Source organism: Lygodium microphyllum, chromosome 1, assembly GCF_053477565.2.
Source record: "Lygodium microphyllum isolate KBCC chromosome 1, Lygodium_microphyllum_v1.1.10, whole genome shotgun sequence".
NCBI lineage: Eukaryota > Viridiplantae > Streptophyta > Polypodiopsida > Schizaeales > Lygodiaceae > Lygodium > Lygodium microphyllum.
Window position 1 is genome coordinate 82,382,033 of NC_141135.1, and position 19,345 is coordinate 82,401,377.

Genomic DNA, 19,345 nt, shown 5'->3' on the forward strand with positions numbered 1-19,345 from the left:
CCTGGTTTTGCTTGGTCCAATTTCATTTTGTTCTGCAATGGATTTCGAGTGTCTTTCCCAGATGCTTCACTTGTCAATTAGCTCACCTTTTGAGTTTTTCATTCTCAATACTTTACAGTTGACAATCGTGCCTAGGATGGGAGAAGACAAAGGTGCTGTTCGTGTTCAGACAGATTCTATTAAGTTTGAAACATCCACTTTGAGGTGTGTACAATGGCAGTCCGTCTAAGCTTTCAAGACTCTGATTTTCATTTCATAATTGCTTTTTCATAGGTACATTACTATATAAGTGGATGGTTTTCTGAATATGAAATTGAATCTTTTAACAGTTTAGCTAAGTCAAGATAATTCAGTCCTGCATGGGTCAAGATGTACTTTGTTCTTTGGTAAAGGTAGGGATATTGTGGTGAGTGTAAAATGCTTTTCAAGGGCAAGCTTGATAGTGCATGGTGAAGTCAAGTTGAGAAGTTTGATAAAGTGACACCACAAGTAAGTTGTTTATGCACAAGTATGTCCAGCCTTGGCAGGGAGACAAAATAGGTACAGGAAGAAAAAGATGAGTGAAAACCAAGTTGTCCTGTGAGATCAGATGAAAAAATTATAATGGTTCCATTGTCAATGGAAAATAAAGAAAATAGCAGTTGTCATTGTTTCTAGATGCTTCAAACATATTCGATTTGGGGCTGAATGAAAGAAGGGCATGTAATGTATAAAATTAAGCAATGAATGAATGTAACAGGATTAATTAAGCACAGCACCTAATCTGCTTAGAAAGCAGGAAGCACAAAAGGGTATGTCTTGAAAACTTGCTTAATCAAAGGAATACAATGTAGATCCTTGGTGGGGCATGTGATGCACCACACATCACTTGGCAGAGTATGATGCCAGTGTCTCAAGAGGTTTCACCTTGACATTAAATGACTCATAGAGGGTTGTTCTTGTTGCAAAAGATGCAAGCTTTACTGGTTGTAACATACACACTTTAACTTTTTTTTACTTTGAAGTAGAACTTATTTTGAAAAGGCTAGTAGGTACAATTGGAATCGGTGGTTCCATAGCAATGCAGAACTCCTTTTACATCTGAAAAACCTGTTCTGGAGAAGATAATAAGTATAAATGCATGAGTTAGTTCTTATAGAATCCCTCGATGAAAAGGAGTTACAATCTTGAAGGAGTAAGCAAAATTTGCATCGCTAGAATACAGCATAATCACATGAATGCGTACTTAACATCTGCAAAAACCCCTGACGCAGCCACTTTTGTCAGGGTGTGGTCATCTTGGGTGCCAAAATTTGAAACCATATTTGGCCTATATTGATCCAGATAGTAGATGGTTGGTAGTGCAGATTGGAATATTTGGTGAGATGTATGAATTTGCTGTAGTAAATGCACCACAAGCTTCGTGATTAGGGGCAAATGCATGGGCTCAAATGGCTGCTTACACTTGGTTGCATAGCTCATTCATTTGTGGGGATTTTAATAATGCACTCTTGCAGCTGGATAATTCCTCAGGTCACTCTCTCTCATATGTTGGCATCATAAAGAGTCAAATGGCGTGCTTTATGTGCGATGCTGATGCATTGCATTTATGGAATTTAACCTCTACAGGTCTGTAGTTACACTTACCATCGTAATGCATATCAGGATTATTGGTCCGCCTATATAGATGGTATTTAATTAATGCTACACACAGTAACACAACCTGATACCTTTTTGTGCATGTCTTATTATGGTACTGGTTTATGAGATCATGTGCCTTACTGGATTGGCTTATATTTTGGCATGAATATGGTGGTACCCATGAATGATTTCAGCAAGAAATCTGTCATGTGGTAAACACTTTATGTCTTTAAATGTTTGATGATATGGATTATGCTTGGTGTCAATTTACTTCTAGTATGCAACATGCGATAAGAGACCACGGTAGATACTATATGGGACTAACAGACAAAATGCTCAATAATAGAAATCAGTTTTGGAATGGTTACCCTAGCAGCTAATCATAGATCTCTATGTTCATCTAAGTTGGATGACATGGATTAGGGAAATAGATTGTTGGCTGAAAACAATATTAGAAAACTGTGTAAATGGCAGCTTGGAGCTCCATTTAAACCTATGGAAGATAAGGGTTGTCCATCCCAAGGTTTCTTGAAGGGGTTGCATTAATTGGGGTTGGGTTGTTTGCAACATTTCACAAATGTATTTATTGCTCTTGCTCCTGTGCTTGCTATTCAGGAAGCTAGAAGAATGCTTTTGTGCCACATTCATCATATCATTGATCTTCCTATTTCCTGTTTGGCTGAAGCTCCTTTCACTGAAGAGGAAATTGAAATCTCATGGATGTGGTGGCATTACAATTGAATTTTACTTGCCTTTTTGGGATGGGTTGCAAGATATATTGTTGTTTATTATTAATTGCATGATGCACTTCCTTCTCAGTCAATATCCTTTCTCTGAAAGGAAATGGATCATGTGATTAGCAAGCTAGGTAAATGGAAATCTCTTGGATGGGATGGCTTTAAATTGAATTGTACTCGGCCTTTTGGGATGTCTTACAGGATATATTATTGTTTATTAATTAATTATGCTTGGCACACAATTGCACTTTTATGTGCTTTCTCACTTGCATTGTTAGTCATGTGCTCTCTTTTTTTTTTTTTTTTTGTAAAAGGTAATTGTATTAATTACGAAAAAGGTACAAGTTTTCATGATTACAAGATACACGATGGCTCTATCCCATCGTGTGTAAAGAGCAGACTATCTCTTTACAAGAACCAGATAACCTAAGAGTTACAAAGTCATGGCAAAGACGCAGAGGAAATTGCCATATGCTAGGGACGTAAGTCCTCCCGAGAGAGCATGTTAGAGTGGCGGAAGAGATCTATCTGCCAATACAAGAGACCCTTAAGCCTAGCAATATGCTGTTGAACATTATAGGCGGAATGAAAAAGAAAAGCATTCCGAATGGTCCAGTTATGCCAACAGCCCCAATATCGAAGAAAGTGAAACACGATCTTCATATGTGGCTATGTCGGTGTGGGGTATTTGGGCTGCACAAAAACCCAATCAAACGGGCATAGCGATAAAACAACCACCGCTCGCCAAAAGGCTGACAAGAATGACTAGATTTTCTTAGCGATGGGGCAAGAAATAAATTGGTGACAGGCGGATTCCACACTAGTGGTGCAAAAGAAACAGTTGCCATTGGAGATTCAATGCTTGGAAAGAGCTGAAGCAAGCGGTAGACCACCAATCATCACCCTCCAAAGAAAGACCTTATATTTGAAGGGTGTCTTGTTCAACCAGCCCTCCATCACGGTTGCCCTCCACCATGATCGGGATTTACGCAATCCCCATAGAGTATTAGCTTTAGTAACCAGCCATTGATGATCTTTAATCAGAAGATGATACACCTGGTTAGCTGAAGCATTTTCTAAATTCAGCCGATCTGCAAAGTCCCAGTCCTGCCAGGGACGATCCGAAGCAAGGGCAGGAAAGGGGTGTCTGCTCTGGAGCACCATCAAAAGCTGTTCCCATAAATGCCTGTATCCATGAGGGAACTTGAAAAGCCTCTTGGCTGTACGAAAGGATATCAACACATTGCGACTGGCAAGAGGGTGGCATCCGCGACTGAAGTTAAGCCCAAACGTGCCATGCGGTTGAATTTTGGTCGAAGCTCATGTTTACCTTTCCACGAAAGTAACCGCGAGACTGCCAACAATTCCAATTGAAAAGAATTAGTAGCTAAGCGATCCTCCGCTGGATGCCACTGAGCCTTCCGGAGGACCAGTCTCCAGGAACATACCAAATGGGCAAGCAGAGATGAAGAAGGACTGGAGAACCGAGAGTCGGCATTAAGAACATGCCACCAAGAACTCTGGATTTGGGTATTACCATGCAGAAGCCCGTGATCCTTAAGAAAATAACGGGCTATAACGACCCACGGATGATGATCCGAGCACATGGCGCGGAAAAGAGACCAACGGAGTGCCAGCATATGAGTTTGGGCATCTAAAATAGCCCCTCCACCCATGCGTTTGGGGGTGTACGCATGCGACTAAGAAATCCAGGAAATGCCTGCATGCAGGAAATCCTTCTTCCATAACATGAAACGAATAGACTGAGTAAGAGCATTCAGTGTAGTAGTAGTCCAGGGCAGCAATGGCAAGAAATATGTGAGCATTGGCAACATAATTGTCTGGGCTACTTTGAGGCGAACATGGAAGGGCTAGGCCTGAGACTTCCAATACAGAAACTTAGTCGACAGTTTCTGTGAAATCCATTGTAGTAGCTACTTTGGGGGAACATCAACATCCAAAGGGTACCCAAGATGCCTGACAATGGAGCCACGGGGAATAGCCATACCCTGCCAGTCCAATGACTGCAAATCCGACTCCGTGCAGCTGAGAATGGTTGATTTCAAAGCATTGATGCGAAGACCGGAAGCCTGAGCAAAGAGAGCCCAAACATGTAATGCTTTGCGAAGGTTATCCTTGTCTGCACGCAGAATCATAAAGCTGTCATCAGCCAAGGATTGACTAATGAAGTGCTGTCCAGAAGGAAGCGACAATCCAGCCAATTGAGTAGAAGCTGCCATTTGAGATAACATCGAAAGAACTGGATGAGTCGCAAGGGCAAAGAAGAGAGGACTCAAAGGACACCCTTGTCTGACAGAGCGGGCAAGGACAAATGGCTCGGTAACGCCTCCATTCAGCATGACTCGTGAAGATGCCGCAGCACTGATGGTGTAAATCAGACGAGACATCCGAGCACCAAAGCCCATAGTAGACATAAGTTCTGCAATGAAAGACCAGTCCAGATAATCAAAAGCCTTTTCTAGGTCCAATTGCATCAGTACAACCTCCTGATTAGAATGTCTTGCATAATCAATCGCCAGTTGCGCATTTAATACATTGTGCAGAATATTTCAGCCCTTAATGAAACCATATTGGAGAGGATGCACAATGGCAGGAAGATGCTTATGGAGCCGATTCGCCATTACTTTGGAAAAGATTTTATACATAGAACCCATCAAAGAAATTGGGCGCCAATGTTTCAACATAGACGGCGAAGGAACTTTTGGCAGCAGTTTAATAAGTCATTCTTTCCATGAGGAAGGCATGATCCCCGTTTCCCACACTTGCTGAAACAGAGCCGTCAATGGTTTCGCGAGTTGGATAGCAAAAATCTCAAAGAACTCATTGGTGAGACCATCCGAGCCAGGACTTTTATCCTTGGGCAAGTGTAACAAAATATCCATAATCTCCGCCTCACAAATATCTATCTCCATAGTAGCTTGCATGTCCTGCGGAACCTGATTGCGGACCAAATCATAAAAAACTGAACGGGCATGAGTAATTTGGCCTGAAGGTGGAGAAGTGGAACCAAGAAGGTCGAGGAAATAAGTCCTATATATATTCACAATAGTCTGCGGATCAAGGACCATTTGACCTTCTGCATCCTGGAGTCTAGTCATATTCTCTCGAGCAAGAGAGGCATGGAGAGCTCGAAAGAACTTATGAGTCTGACAAGCACTATCTTGCAAAGTCTCCGTCAGATGTTGCAATTTGGCCTGCTAATAAGATTTCAACTAAAACTCTTTAATAAGATCAGCCACACGCATTGCCAGGGACAACAGAAATTCATCATCTGGAGTGTCCACCAGCAGCGAAGGAACCAAAGCTAGCAGGTCCTCCGCTGCTTGTTGACGCCGCCGACAAAGAGAGGTATGATGGATACCATACTGCCGAGCAACCCGCTGCACATTAGAGAGCAATCGTTCAAACGAAGCAGTGTCCTGAGAGGAGAAGTCCAATAAGAATCTATCAATCAATTGCTGCATATAGCCCTGAAAGATTGCATGCTTCAAATAAGATGAGTTGAAACGCAAAGGGAGTCTCTCCAGAAATTGCTTAAAAGGTGCAATGGGTTGTGCAAGCAGCTCAAGCTGTAGAGGGAAATGGTCCGACAAGGCATATTGCTGCAACACTTTCATTTCGAGCATCTCAGGAAGGAAATCATCATTCTGCATGATGTATATGCGGTCCAACCGCGACCATGTTGTTGCATACTGGGCAGAATGGAAAGTAAACCCTGTAGAAGAAGGGTGTAGCCAAGACCAGAGATCTTACTTAAGAACGGCAAGAGCCAACTCATGCCACATACGACTTTCCGGTGCATCCATTACCGAATGCTCCGATGTGGACTGCGAAGAATCGACACACATATTGAAATCCCCCATCAAAAAACCCCGTTTGCCAAGTGACAAGGAAGTCTACAAAGTATGCCAAAGCTCCCGGCGAGATAAAGGATCATTCGGAGCATAGAGACCAAGTAACCATAAGATCTCTCCTTTGAATAAAATTTCAATCACCACAAAGCGGCCATGTACATCATTTTTAATAAGAGCAGGCTGATATTTTTCATGTACAATCATGAGCACACTAGAATAATGCATGGAATGTGTCCTTGCATAGAACAAACGAAAGCCATTTTAATCCACAACTTTTCTTGCTTCACCGTGACTCTTGTGCTCAACAGCACACAAGAATCCCACTGATTCTCATGCAATACAGTCCACATGGCATGTTGCTTGTGGCGAGAACAAATTCCTCGCACATTCCACGTGGCTATTTTCATGTGTATTCAAAAGAAAATCAGGTACGAGGCACAACTTGTCTCGATTTGACATTTTTTGCGAGAATATCCAGGACTCCCTCATCCAAAAAATCAGCTAACACGACAAAAGAGTTCTGACGACCAGATTTGGAGGTAGACGGCATATCCGCTGTCTTGGGGATGGAACGGGGATAACGACGATCCCATGGGGTAATGACATTACCTCTAGTATCAAAAGCCAGCTTAGTAGGTCGACCCTTTGGACCATCCGAATACACTTTCCTAGTGGGTTGTTGACGAGGAGTAGAGGAAACCATAGCAGGAGCAGAGTGCTCTGAAGACAACATTTCTTTCCTGCGCATATAAGTACGCATGGAATCTTGTGAGGCAGTAGGCACAGTATCCACCATGCCAGCAACAAGCCTGTTGCCTTTTTTTGCGCGTACATCGACCCAGTCATTGCCACGGGAATCCAAACCCGAAACCTGTTGTTTACCTTTATCCAAAACTTTAGGTGGTTGGTTGGCATCCTGCAACGGAGCATCACACACCATATCTTCCATGGGCAGCGCAACATGCTCAGCTTCTGAAGTGTGGTGCTTCTTTGGGCATTCGGCCATAAAATGCCCCAATTTTCCACACGAAAAGCAATGTCCTGCAAAGTTGCCCCATTTCAAACGAAAGTGTAAAGGATGCATGCCAGAGCAATTAAGATGTAACCAAGCAGGCCTTTTCCTAGCAGTGTCCCATAACATATACAAACGGTTACGATTCACGGCCCTTAGGCTTGGGGGGACCAGAACAGTGCCCACAGCGGCTATGGCGTCCTTTAACAGTGGCCAATAGACAACCAGACAGTTTTCCACTTCAACCCACACAGGGCATTCACGTTGCAGCAGGCGCTGAAAAATTGCCATTGGGCGCTATGGCACAACATGGACCAAATGGCGATCTACGAACAAAGGCAGTTTAGACAGGAGAGCGACACGGTGCGTCTCAGATTTCAATAGCACCTCAAAAAAGCCTCGGGACCCAACAAAAATCTCTTCAATACATTCCCTTTGTAGCAGATTGTACAGCCACTGGCGAATACGGGAGAGCTGTGGGGTCCTACCAGTGAAGAAGAGTATCACCGTGTGTTCATAAAACGCTGAAAAGGAGCGCAATACATTTTTCGGGTCCACAGTGGCTTCCAGAACATCTTCAGTGCAGAGTCAGAAAAGACTTTCTGATTATGTTGAACATAATCGCCAAGCAGAGTGTTTTGCAAACTCCAACAAATGCTCCCAGTCAACCTCCTGAGAGTCCACAGAATCAGAAGCAACCTGAGTATAGAAACGATCGTGATGATCCATTGTCTCTTCCGAAGTATGCTTGGTGCATTTGCCTGCAGGCTGGAAGTCAGGACCAGGGGGCATCTCTTCTGTGCACGGAACCATATCCTCTGGTTCCTCAGTATCAGAATCCGGACCAAGAGCTGCCACCGTTTGGTCTATAAAAGCCAGATCCAGACCAGCCATATTGTATCACTGCGTATGCCGGTCAGAGGCCGAGTGAAGAGCTACAGTCTCTCTCTCTCTCTTTCTCTTTGTACAGATCAGTGGGCACTTTGGCCGAGACGCTGTCTCTTTGACAATTGACGGGCTTAGGGTTTTACAGCAGCTGGGCGTCTGGGCAGAAAAGGACAAGCACAGGCAGGCGGAGCCGCGAACAGCAGCACAATTGAAGGAAGTGGGGCGACTGGAGATGTGGCAGCGCGATTGGGTAGAAGACAAGACGGGTCAGACGGCGGGACAGAAGACGGGGCGTGGCAGGGCGGCGCTCAAGACCAGGACGGACGAAACGAAGACCCACGGGGCTGAAGGGCGACGGCAGGGACCCCCGCCTCCAGAGCAGACGACTGACGAGCGACGGCTACGCCGTCTGCACGCCGATGAGAGCAGCTGACGGATGGCGAAACAGGGCAGGCGACAAGTCGCGACCAGGATCTGCCATATCTCTCGACCTCGTGCAGGCGTTCTTCTCTCTCTCTCTCTCTCTCACCGTCATGTGCTCTCTCTCTCTCTCTCTCTCTCTCAATCAGTTGATTGATGCAAGTGTGCATACGTAGGAAGAGGAAATGGATCATGTGATTAGCAAGCTAGGTAAATGGAAATCTCTTGGATGGGATGGCTTTAAATTGAATTTTACTTGGCCTTTTGGGATGTCTTACAGGATATATTATTGTTTACCATTAATTATGCTTGGCACACACTTGCACTTTCATGTGCTCTCTCACTTGCATTGTCAATCATGTGCTCTCTCTCTCTCTCTCACTCACACACACACACACACACACACACACACACACACACACACACACAAAATCAGTCAATCAATGCAAGTGTGCATACATAAGAAGGAAAAAAGAGAAGACAATCCTATATCTAAAAGTTAAATTCCATCTTCATTACCCACAATAATCTTTGCAATCCATACATAGAAAACTCCATGAGGACATTTGGATTATAGCGATGAACACTGAGTTGTAGGAGACAAACTGTGGCAAGCTGCAAAGCTCTGAGAAAAGCTATGGACTTATAAAACAAAGGCATGTCCAATATAGAAGCCGCTTATGTTAATTTTTGTTTGGGGGGGAGAAGAATCAGCCTTTTTGACTCATAATATAGATTGCCTTTTATGATCTGCATGCAAATCTAGAAAAAACCATAATGCAAAGCATCCCTCACTGAGAAAAGGTTTATGACATGTGTGCATCTACCATTTTTGAAGCTTTCACTAATGATTTAGCTGAATGACATTATTTGCTAGACACAAATTATCTTCCTATGATCGATCCAATTGTCCAAAATTAATTGGCCTCTTGAAGTTTCTGACATTGACCTTTAGCCCATGATAATTTTTGGCTTTCTCCTCCTCTAGACCCATGGTTTCCACAAGTTTTAAAAATGGGAGTTTTGAATATGGAAAGAAATATAGAGTTTTGACTGTTTGGCCATTTGAAATTTTTCGGAAAAGTAGTTTTGAAATATGTAAATATAGACAATGTGTGGGCATGTGTGCGCACGCACACATACATGCTATGTAGAATATAGATGAATTGTGAGAGTAGTAGTGCTAAGTGTGCCAAACTTAACAACACTTTTAAGACAATGGATGTGACTAGTTCAAAACAACAATCTTAAGAGAATGTACATGACTAGTTCAAAAACACAAGATGCATGATTCACAATCTCACATAGTCTTGCAAGTTGCAAGATTGTAGAATTACCAAAAATGACTTACAAGAGTTTGAACCAAAAGAGCCCACATGTCACATAAAACTTGAATGAAAAGAGTAACATTCAAGAATCATGACTTGAGGGCCCAAAATTCAGGGCTTGAAAAAAACAACATGATCAAAAGGGAGTTTTTTGGCCCCCCAAAAAATTGGCCCTGAAATGTGTTTCCTTGAAATGGAAACAACCATTTCGTTTTGGGAGCCCAGACATGATGTTTCTAAAAACTATGCATATACCTTTTTCAATAATTTTGGATCATTGTTTACATTTCAAAAACAAAAGTACGTTATCCACATTCCAAGTCTTCTTGAGCATGTCCCTAAATCGGATGAATAGCCATAGGTATGATATTTTGAAATTCTCATGCAAAAGATAATTGTTCTTTACATGCATCAAACTTTCATCTTTGAAAGGGCTGCTCTCTATTGGCATATCAAAATATGTATCCAACCAGAAGGGCACATGATCAAATAGCTGCAGCAGCAGCAACTCATGGGGAGGTGGAGCTGTTCAGTCCAGTGTATAGATGATATTAGAAAACGTATGCTGCTCCCAGTTCATAAATCCCCCCTTTGCAACATGCACTGAATAACCTGCCTGTTGAGCCACCAAAGTTAAGGCATGCATTAACACTAAATTACCATGCACTAATGACCAATTTTGCTCCTTAAAAACAGGCTCAAAAAGATTTATTTAAAATGAAAAGCTGTATTTTTGGATAGTAGGACAAATGCCCAAAAATACCCTACATAAGGACATGTTGTGGCCATCTAGTTTCAACCCTGATCATTCCAGTCTTCAGTCTTCATTTCCTCTGGTGTCTGTATCCTTAGAAGTGTAGTCGCCATCATGTAGAGGGTATCTCATGCTTGTTTTGGAGTATGGCTCAGCTGCCTTCCAGTTTGCTGCCACTGCCCCCCAAACCAGAGGAAGTTTGTCCAGCTGACCTAATTGCTCCTATTGCCACCAGCCATCTGGAACTGCCACCTAGTTGGTCTTCACCACCACTAGCCCTTTGAGAGTGGTGCCAGCTGCTGCCACTGTCTTTGATATCACTGCTACCTGCATTTTACACCAGCAGTCTGGGTTTTCACCTAGGAGAGGACAACCAGCTGATGCCTTCATCTTTGACACCTTTTGTTGTCTGTGGAGCTGCCATCAGCCAGCATACCTTTCTGCCCAGAGTAATCTCGCAACATCGTGCTGCATGGAGGATTTGGTTTGCTCCCTCCTTTTTCTGCCCATGACATTGTCATTGCTGGTCGATTGCTGCTGCTTTGTTTTGGGATCTGTCATGATTATGAGACACCCCTAGAGCTGTTCTCGACATCTTCAACACCACTCTTAACTCACTTTATTCGTGGTCCCTGAGGCATGCAGATAGAGGAGTATAGAGGAGTCCCTTGCACAGCCTCAGCCTACATCTATTTGAGGGACATTGATTGATTGCAAAGCCTATCTTGGTTGATGTAGGCATGCTAGAGCCTAACATATATATCGTTGACATATGCATAGGAGGATACAACATATCATTGCTCGAAAACCACCTAGGGTCTTCTTTGCATGGGAGGAGATTGAGACTATGCTCTAGCTATTGATGAGGGATTTTGTGAGATGATGTATATCCTCATACTACTCTTTTGTCATCAACATTTAGATTTGGATTTCTTTTATTGTATTGTTTATCTCTAAACACTTCTATCATCTTACAAATGGTTGTAACTCAAGGTCTCATAGGTCATTTTGGCCTCTTGCAAATGTTAAACAAATTATGTAATTTCATTTCATTTCTCATCTTGCTATTTGCTCTTTGTTTACCATTCTTGACCCCCACTGAGGCATACGAGCTCAGTGTAGGGGCTGATCAATGTGCTATTGCTTTTCACAATGCATGCACAAATAGGTGAAAGAGAACAATGCAAGCCATTCTTAGATTGGATGTGAGTGGGAGGACCTTGTAAAGAAATGCTGGACTATAGAATACAAACACAATTGTACAACAAACACATAGACTAATAAAGAAACACAGTTAGGGTTAGGGTAACACAAAGCCAATGAATATAGAAGATGAAAGAAATCTGAATAATGAATAAATACATGTTCAATGTAGCATACACACTATGCAAAGGTGAAATACTATCCCTTGAACTCCCATGTCTCTAGGACTGAAGCAAAGAGTGAGCAAAAGAGTATCGTATTGTGATGGATCCTGAAATGCAGCAAACAGTCACCAATTATAGCAGCAAATGCAGCTCAAAGATGGCTGGATTAGTATCAGATAGAGTTGGGTAGTGTGAGAACATCAAAGTGCAGCAATGTTGATGACATGGCAGCTGAGGTGGTGCTGCAGACAGTCAATTGCAGCCTAGATGATGACATAGGTAGGCTAGATGGTGACATCAACTGTGTCCGTACAGGCTAGTGTGTAGAAAACACAAGCTAAAAAGAGAAAATAGCAATAAATACAGGCGGAGTGGGGATTGAACAGGCTGGAAAATGGTCACCAGCAGTAGGGAAGATCAAAACAGTAGTTGCTAGGAGTGTAGAAGGGGTGAACAACGATTGCTCCACGTAGACATTCTCCTTTAAGTAACCATTCAAGAGGGCACTTTTGACATCCATCTGATAGAGCAGCTAACCATGGTGACTAGCTAGGGCAACCAATAGACAGAATGATGTGAACCACGTAGTGGGTGCATAAGGTCTTATCATAATCGATACCATGTTTTTGTTGAAAACCTTGCATGACAAAGCAAACCTTATATCGATTAAAAGTTCCATGAACTTTTAATTTAGTTTTTAATATCCACTTGGTCCCGATGACTTTATTGTGGCTTGGACAATCTACCAAGGTCCAAGTCTCCTTTTGGTCAATGCTCTCAAGCTCCCTTTCCATGGCCTCTCGCTATTTGTGATGCTTTAGAGGCTCTTGTCAACTCTACAGGTCAAAATGTGCTATATAATTTGCTGTAAAGACAGATACAAGTGAGACACTAGGTGCTAGTTAGGCAAATCTTCTAGGGCACTTCAAGTGGAATCTCTCAAATCTCGCATGATTTGTTGGTAGTAGTAAGGTAATGGTTATCGCGGAGGAGGCTTGGGTGTTGAAGACTTTAAAGGTAGGTAGCAAATCCGGCTTAAGATGGCACGATCTCCAATATAGCATGTGGAGGAACCAGCTTAGAGGTTGGTGCAATGACACTATATCCCTCTCATAAAAAATGACCTCTCTCTGGACAATCACCTTGTTTGTCCGAGGATTGAATAAATAATAGGCTTTTGCCTCGAAGGAATAGCCAACAAAAATTAGGAGACTAGCTCTTTGAGTGAGTTCTCAAGTGTTCTTATGTTATCATTAGAAGTGTGCATGTAAGCATGACACTCGAAAACTTTGACTTTAAAGTGAAAAATAATAGGCCGAGTGTCAAAAAATACATTGAAGGGGGTCTTCTGAGGGACCGCCACAGTTGTGCACCAGTTGAGGATGTATATTAGAGTATTAATAGCCTTGATCCAAAGGCGCTCGGAGAGCTTTGCTATGAACAAGCATAGAGTGTGCCATATTCATAATGGTTCGGTTCCTATGCTCCATGACTCCATTCTTAGAGGGGGAGCTGGTAGAGGTGAGCTGGTGAGAAATGTTGTGCTCTTGTAGAAACTCACTAACCTTGTGGGAGAGTGTATCGGTTGAGGATGTGCATTGGAGTGTTAATAGCCTCAATCCAAAGGAGCTCGAGAAGCTTTGCTGTGAACAAGTATAGAGTTTGCCACGTTCATAATAGTTCGGTTCCTATGCTTCATGATTCCCTTCAAGCTTTGTTATTGCTATTCTCTTTTCTTTTGTAGCTTTTCTTCCATATTGAGAAGTCTTTTCTAAAAGTCAAGAAATTAAAAAGATACAAAGTAACAATGAAGCTGAATAAAACTTACCACTACTATGACTCCTCATGCAACCTATACGACGACCCATTTGATTATGCACTAAAAGCACCCATGATGAGAAGTAGGTGAATGCGTTAGATTTATGCTTTAGAAAATACATCTACACGTATCCGAAAAAGGGCATCCACTATAAAAAAGAAGTATAGTTCACCATTAAGGGTGGTAGTGGATAATGGCCCACAAAGATCAGCATGAATCAATTGTAGGGGTGCCTTATATTTTGATGATATTCTGTTTGCATGGCAATCATTTGATCTCTCTCTCTCTCTCTCTCTCTCTCTCTCTCTCTCTCTCTCTCTCGATCAATATAGATAGCTCGATTAATATAGATAGTTGATGGAGCGAGCAAGCTTAAGTAGATTGATCAGTTATAATATGGGTGTCTATCTACAAGTCCTTTTTGGCTTGCCATGAAAGCCAAGCCCACAACGCAAAAGCCGGTTCTATTTGTAGTCCGCTGAGGAAATGTAGTGCAATGTTGTTTCCTAAGCTCAATGTATAGTCAATAGTTCTAGGCTTGGGAGACAAAAATGTCCTAGATGGGGGTCATATGATGAATGGCTCGACCACTCCATGATCCAAATAGGAGAAGATGTGCTCAGTTAGGTATAGTGGGCCTTTGATGTTGCCTCACTAGGAGGTGACTCACGAATGTGGATTAAGCTTGCAACCTTTGATGTCTCCACGGAGATGAGGTGGGCCTTGTGTCCAATAGACTAGTGGGACATACCCTCTGGGCTTACGAATGATATTGGCTGTTGTAGATGACCGGTGGTAGTATGGGTATGGCCTCTCCATTGCCCCTGATTTTGATTGTTGCCACTCTGCCTCCCTTGCTAGGGGTTACTCGACTGAGGGGTGGGTGTCTAAGTCTTTCGTTTGGGTTGTGTGCCTCTTGTCTTTGATCAACACTCATCGTCAAAGTGGCTAGTCTTTTGACAGTATTGACAATATCTATTTTTCTTTGGTAGATTCTACCACTCGAGGTTTAAAGATGACTGGGAGTTCCCATGTGACTCACTAGCTTAGTTTTGATATGAGTTTGACTTTGCTTTTATTTTTGATTTTGAGTTTTCTTGCCTTGTCCTTGTTGCTGCTAAGAAGAAACAACGAGTGCTCCCTCTATGGAGATTGTACTCTGAAATTGATGGAACAATGAAGCATAATGCCATAGTTGACACTCAAATTCATAGACCATAGGCATTGTGGGTTGTGAAATTACTTGTTCCACAAAATGATGTATTTTCTAGGCAGCTTGTCTAGTAATAAGTCATCAGGGGAGTTACGAGCCCTTGTAGTGGAGAATTCGATGAGAAGTTACCCATACTTAGCCAACTTGACCTTAAAGTTATCCTAGTTAGTGATTTTGAAAATTTGAAGCTCATGGTCGAGGTTTATATAAGTGATACTATCATGAGCTGCATATTGGTCAGTTAAGTGTCTCCACCGCTTCCATGCTAGGCTAAAGTGTTGTAGGTGTGAGTGAAATTTAGGGAGTAAGCCTTGTATCAACTCAATAATAGTGGAGGCATTTTTTGCCTTCCATGAGCAGACAACCTCTGGTGGAACAATATGTAGGTTTGGTTGGGTTCTAGTCCCTTGACAAGGTTCCACAAGTTCTAAGAATCAAGTACATATCTCATCATATTTGACGAAGTGGTATAGTTAGATCCATTAAAATGAGTCTTATTTGTAAAAGCATGCTTGGCTGATGAGAATGAAGAACTATGAGGTGTCTAAGGGTAAGATGGATAGTAAGGATAGGGAGGGGAAATTGAAATAGGTTAGATAGGTAGGGATAGGTGGAGAGGAACCCACAGGTACTTGTGAAGAGGGCACGGGGACTCTCAAACCTTGTGCAATTGTTGGTTGAGGTATAGTAGCATGACCAGATGGTCCACTAGGAATTGCGATGGTGGCAAAGTGTGGTATGGTGTATGAACTAGTCCAGACTTGGATAAGCAAGGGAAGGGATGCCATGTTGTGAGTATCCTAAAGATGCGCAAGGTGGAGGTTGAGCCTCCCTCAAAGGTGCATTAGTACCACCTTGAAATGAAGGCACGGAGGTTTAAAGACAGTGCTTATGTTTGAAGAATACTTTGGTGTGGTGTGTGAAGGAAAAGGACAATGTACATGTTGTGAATGGTAATGGTGATGTAGCTGAAGAAGTGGGTGGGGTTGGTGGATTTTAAAATTGAGATGTAAATATTGTGGATGAAGATGTTTTAAATTGATTTTGTTGATTTAATGATCATAATTGAAATAAAGATGAAGATGCGAAATGTAAAGAAGAGGAAACACCAAACTCATTTTGACATTGAGAAGCCCGATTCAAAGAAAGGAAAGGAGAGGAAGAGTTACCAACCTTTTTCTTATAATCATCAATTCATGTATTAATATACAAGAGTGGATCTTCAAGATGATTTCTTCTATGATCAACATATGGCACTTTAACTTGATTATGGTCTTTACCAAAATTTTGCAAATAAGAAGAAGTAAAAGAAGAGGAAGGAACAAAAGTAGAAACTTGTATACCTTGTGTCAGTGTAGATGGAAAAGTTTGAAAAAAGTGACATGCTCTGGGTCTCTTTCTCTAATAGGGGTCCCCATCCCTAGTGGAAGTCTCGATGGCCTTGCAACATCATTAGATTTATGCATAACGTTTGACGAGAAAGAATCATATATAGCTTCATTGAATAGTTGTTGTCAAATTGCAATTCTTATGTCAAGCTCTTTGATCTTCTTGGCTGTGTAGGCCATGATCAGATGCAACTCCTCATCTGTAATAGGATAAGGTTTTGTCTCTCCAGGGTAGTTAGAAGTATCTCCACCTTTGTCAAAACCTTGAGGGCTAGGTTGTGGAACCTAGTCTTGCTGAGTTCTTGGCTAGGCTCTTTTGGAGATTGAGTTTACGTGGAAGTGTTCCATGTCATCTTTCCTTTGTTGTTAAGATGGGCTTTCCGATCAAGGACCTAGGTTTCTTCAATGAATATCTAGCTCTGATACCATGTAAAGAAATGCTTGACCAGAGAATACAAACACAATTGTATGACAAACACATAGATTGATAAAAAAACACATTTAGATTTAGGGTAACATAGAGACAATGAACACAAAAGATGAAAGAAATGTGAATAATGAATAAATACAATGCTTAATGCAGCAAACACACTATGAAAAGTTGAAATACTGCCCCCCGAACTCCTGTGTTCTAAGACCAGGGCAGAGAGTATAAGCAGAAGAGCGTGTCGTGCTTTGATGGATCTTGAAACACAATAGACAGTCACAAAATATATCTGGTAGCAACAAGCACAACTCAAAGATTCCTGGATTAGTATTAGATGGGAGCCAGGTAGTGTTAATGATGTGGCAGCTGAGGCGGTGCTGCAAACAGCAAATCACAACCCAGATGGTGATGCTGGCAGGTTGGATGATGATGTCAGCTGTCCATACAGGCTGCCATGCAGAAAATGCGAACTGGCTGTTAGAAAACAACAGTAAATGCAGGATGACTCATGATTGAACAGGCTGGAAATGGGTTGCCAACTATAGGGAAAGCTAGTGTCAACAACAAACAACAATAGATGGCAACTCGAATTGAGATATCCTCCGTGCTTGTTGTGGACAGCAGAGTTTAGGCACCAACAATCTGCAAAAACGAGATTAAGGTTGGGTGGTGGGCAGCCTATCTATTTGTAGATGGATGAGTCCACCCAAATCAGGGCTTGGCATATGGGACACAAACACTCTCTAGGAACACATTTCTTTCAATGGAAATTTGGTAAATTAAAGCTTGTTTTGGAGTTGTTTAATATGCCTTATCAGTATATAATACATTTTTAGCTCAATAGACTTGTTGTACAAGTCTTTGCACACCTAAGAGCTTAGAAGGAAACAAGCTATAGAGGTGGAGATGCGACAATTAAAGGGAACTTGGGCTAAATATGGATGCACTATCTTTTGTGATGGACAGACTAATGTCAAAAGGAGGGATATGTATAATACAAGTGTGCTCATGCAAAGCCACCATGTTCTTGAGTGCATTGATGCATCAACAAGGATAGTTATTACAAGTGAATAAATCTATAGGTACATTCATGCTACCATTTTGGAGATTAGTGTGAAGAATGTTATGTAAACTATCACAAATAATGGCAATAACAATGTGGCATGGTGTTTTGTTGAAAGGGGGGTCTCTAACTTTATGTGGACTTAATGCACTTCCAATTGCTTGGATCTACTCATGAAGGACCTTCAAAAGGTTACATGGATAGATGAGATTTTCTAGAGAGGAAGAAGCATGGTGAAGTTTTCACAAAGAGGCCTAGTGTGCATTCCATATATAGGGTGGACAATGACTTGGATCTATTGAAGCCATTAGCCACTCATTTCATTTGTATATTTATAGTTGTGGAAAGGCTTGTGAGAGTCCGTAAAGGCCTTATGAGGATCGTTGTATTGAGGGATTTGGGTGGTGCCTTGGATGTGAGAGTTGTTAAGGCCTTATGATGATCGTTGTATTGAGGGATTTGGGTGCCTTAGATGTGAGGCATCAATCAAAAGCTTTGACATTTTTTGAAATGTTGTGGATGTGAGGCATCAATCAAAAGCTCTGACATTTTTTGAAATGTTGTGGATGAGGCTTGAGGGAATGATGGATATGCATTGTTGAAATCTCTCAATCCCATTAACCTGATGTTGAGGATCATTGGTATGGAGGGTAGCACCTCTGAGGATACACAATGGAAGAGAATCACGAACAGTGAGGGAGAAGGGAAGAGAGAGACATTTGTTTGAAATGTCGTGGATTAGGGCTTGAGGATATGATGCATATGCATCATTGAAATCTCTCAATCCCATTTAGACAATCTTGAGGATCATTGGTATGGAGGGCAGCACGTGTGAAAGTACGCAATGGAAGAGAAACACGAACATGGAAGGAGAAGAGAAGAGAGAGACAGGTCCCTTTTTGAGGGACTACCACCTATGGTTGGAATGAATTCTCTTGCCCATTTTCTTCATTTCTCAGAGTGGCCACAAGGGTTGGCATGTCCATTGCTCTAGACTAGGAAGAAATATCATTTGGCATATCAGAGAAATTGCTCAGCACTTGCATGGGAAGATAATCCTTCATTCAGATCATACTCTCGGGTTGTGTGATGACAATAGTTGCATTCCCATTGCTTTGAGACATCACTACTTCTGAAATTTCTGGTAATGGGCGTGATTCCAAAAAGTGCCCTTCACCATGGCTGTAGCTCACTGGAAACAAAGAAAACCAGCTTCAAATAGAGGAAACTACAGCTAGTTTGGAGTGTGGACAGTGAAGGATGAAGGTTGAGAGATGAAGGCTAAGGGATGAAGGTGAAATGGAGCATGGAAAGCAGCAGTACAGCTGAAGAGGAAGACATCAGTGAAAGCTGCAGGCAGAAATTGCAGGAAATGAACCTAGGTAGCCGAAACTGGAGAAACCTGACCCAAAACACCTATCCTGAAGCATGCTT

The 19,345-nt window shown here is 42.1% G+C and overlaps 1 protein-coding gene across 2 annotated transcripts in view; it reads left to right on the forward strand.

Annotated features, from left to right (window-relative positions):
- Positions 1-19,345, forward strand: part of EMB2083 (AAA-type ATPase family protein) — a 94,025-nt gene that overhangs the window by 43,540 nt on the left and 31,140 nt on the right. For both annotated transcript variants that reach the window (XM_087678917.1, XM_087678914.1), the window contains exon 7: positions 119-204. In XM_087678917.1, the coding sequence (XP_087535043.1) occupies positions 119-204 (86 nt within the window). The remainder of the gene's footprint in view (positions 1-118; positions 205-19,345) is intronic.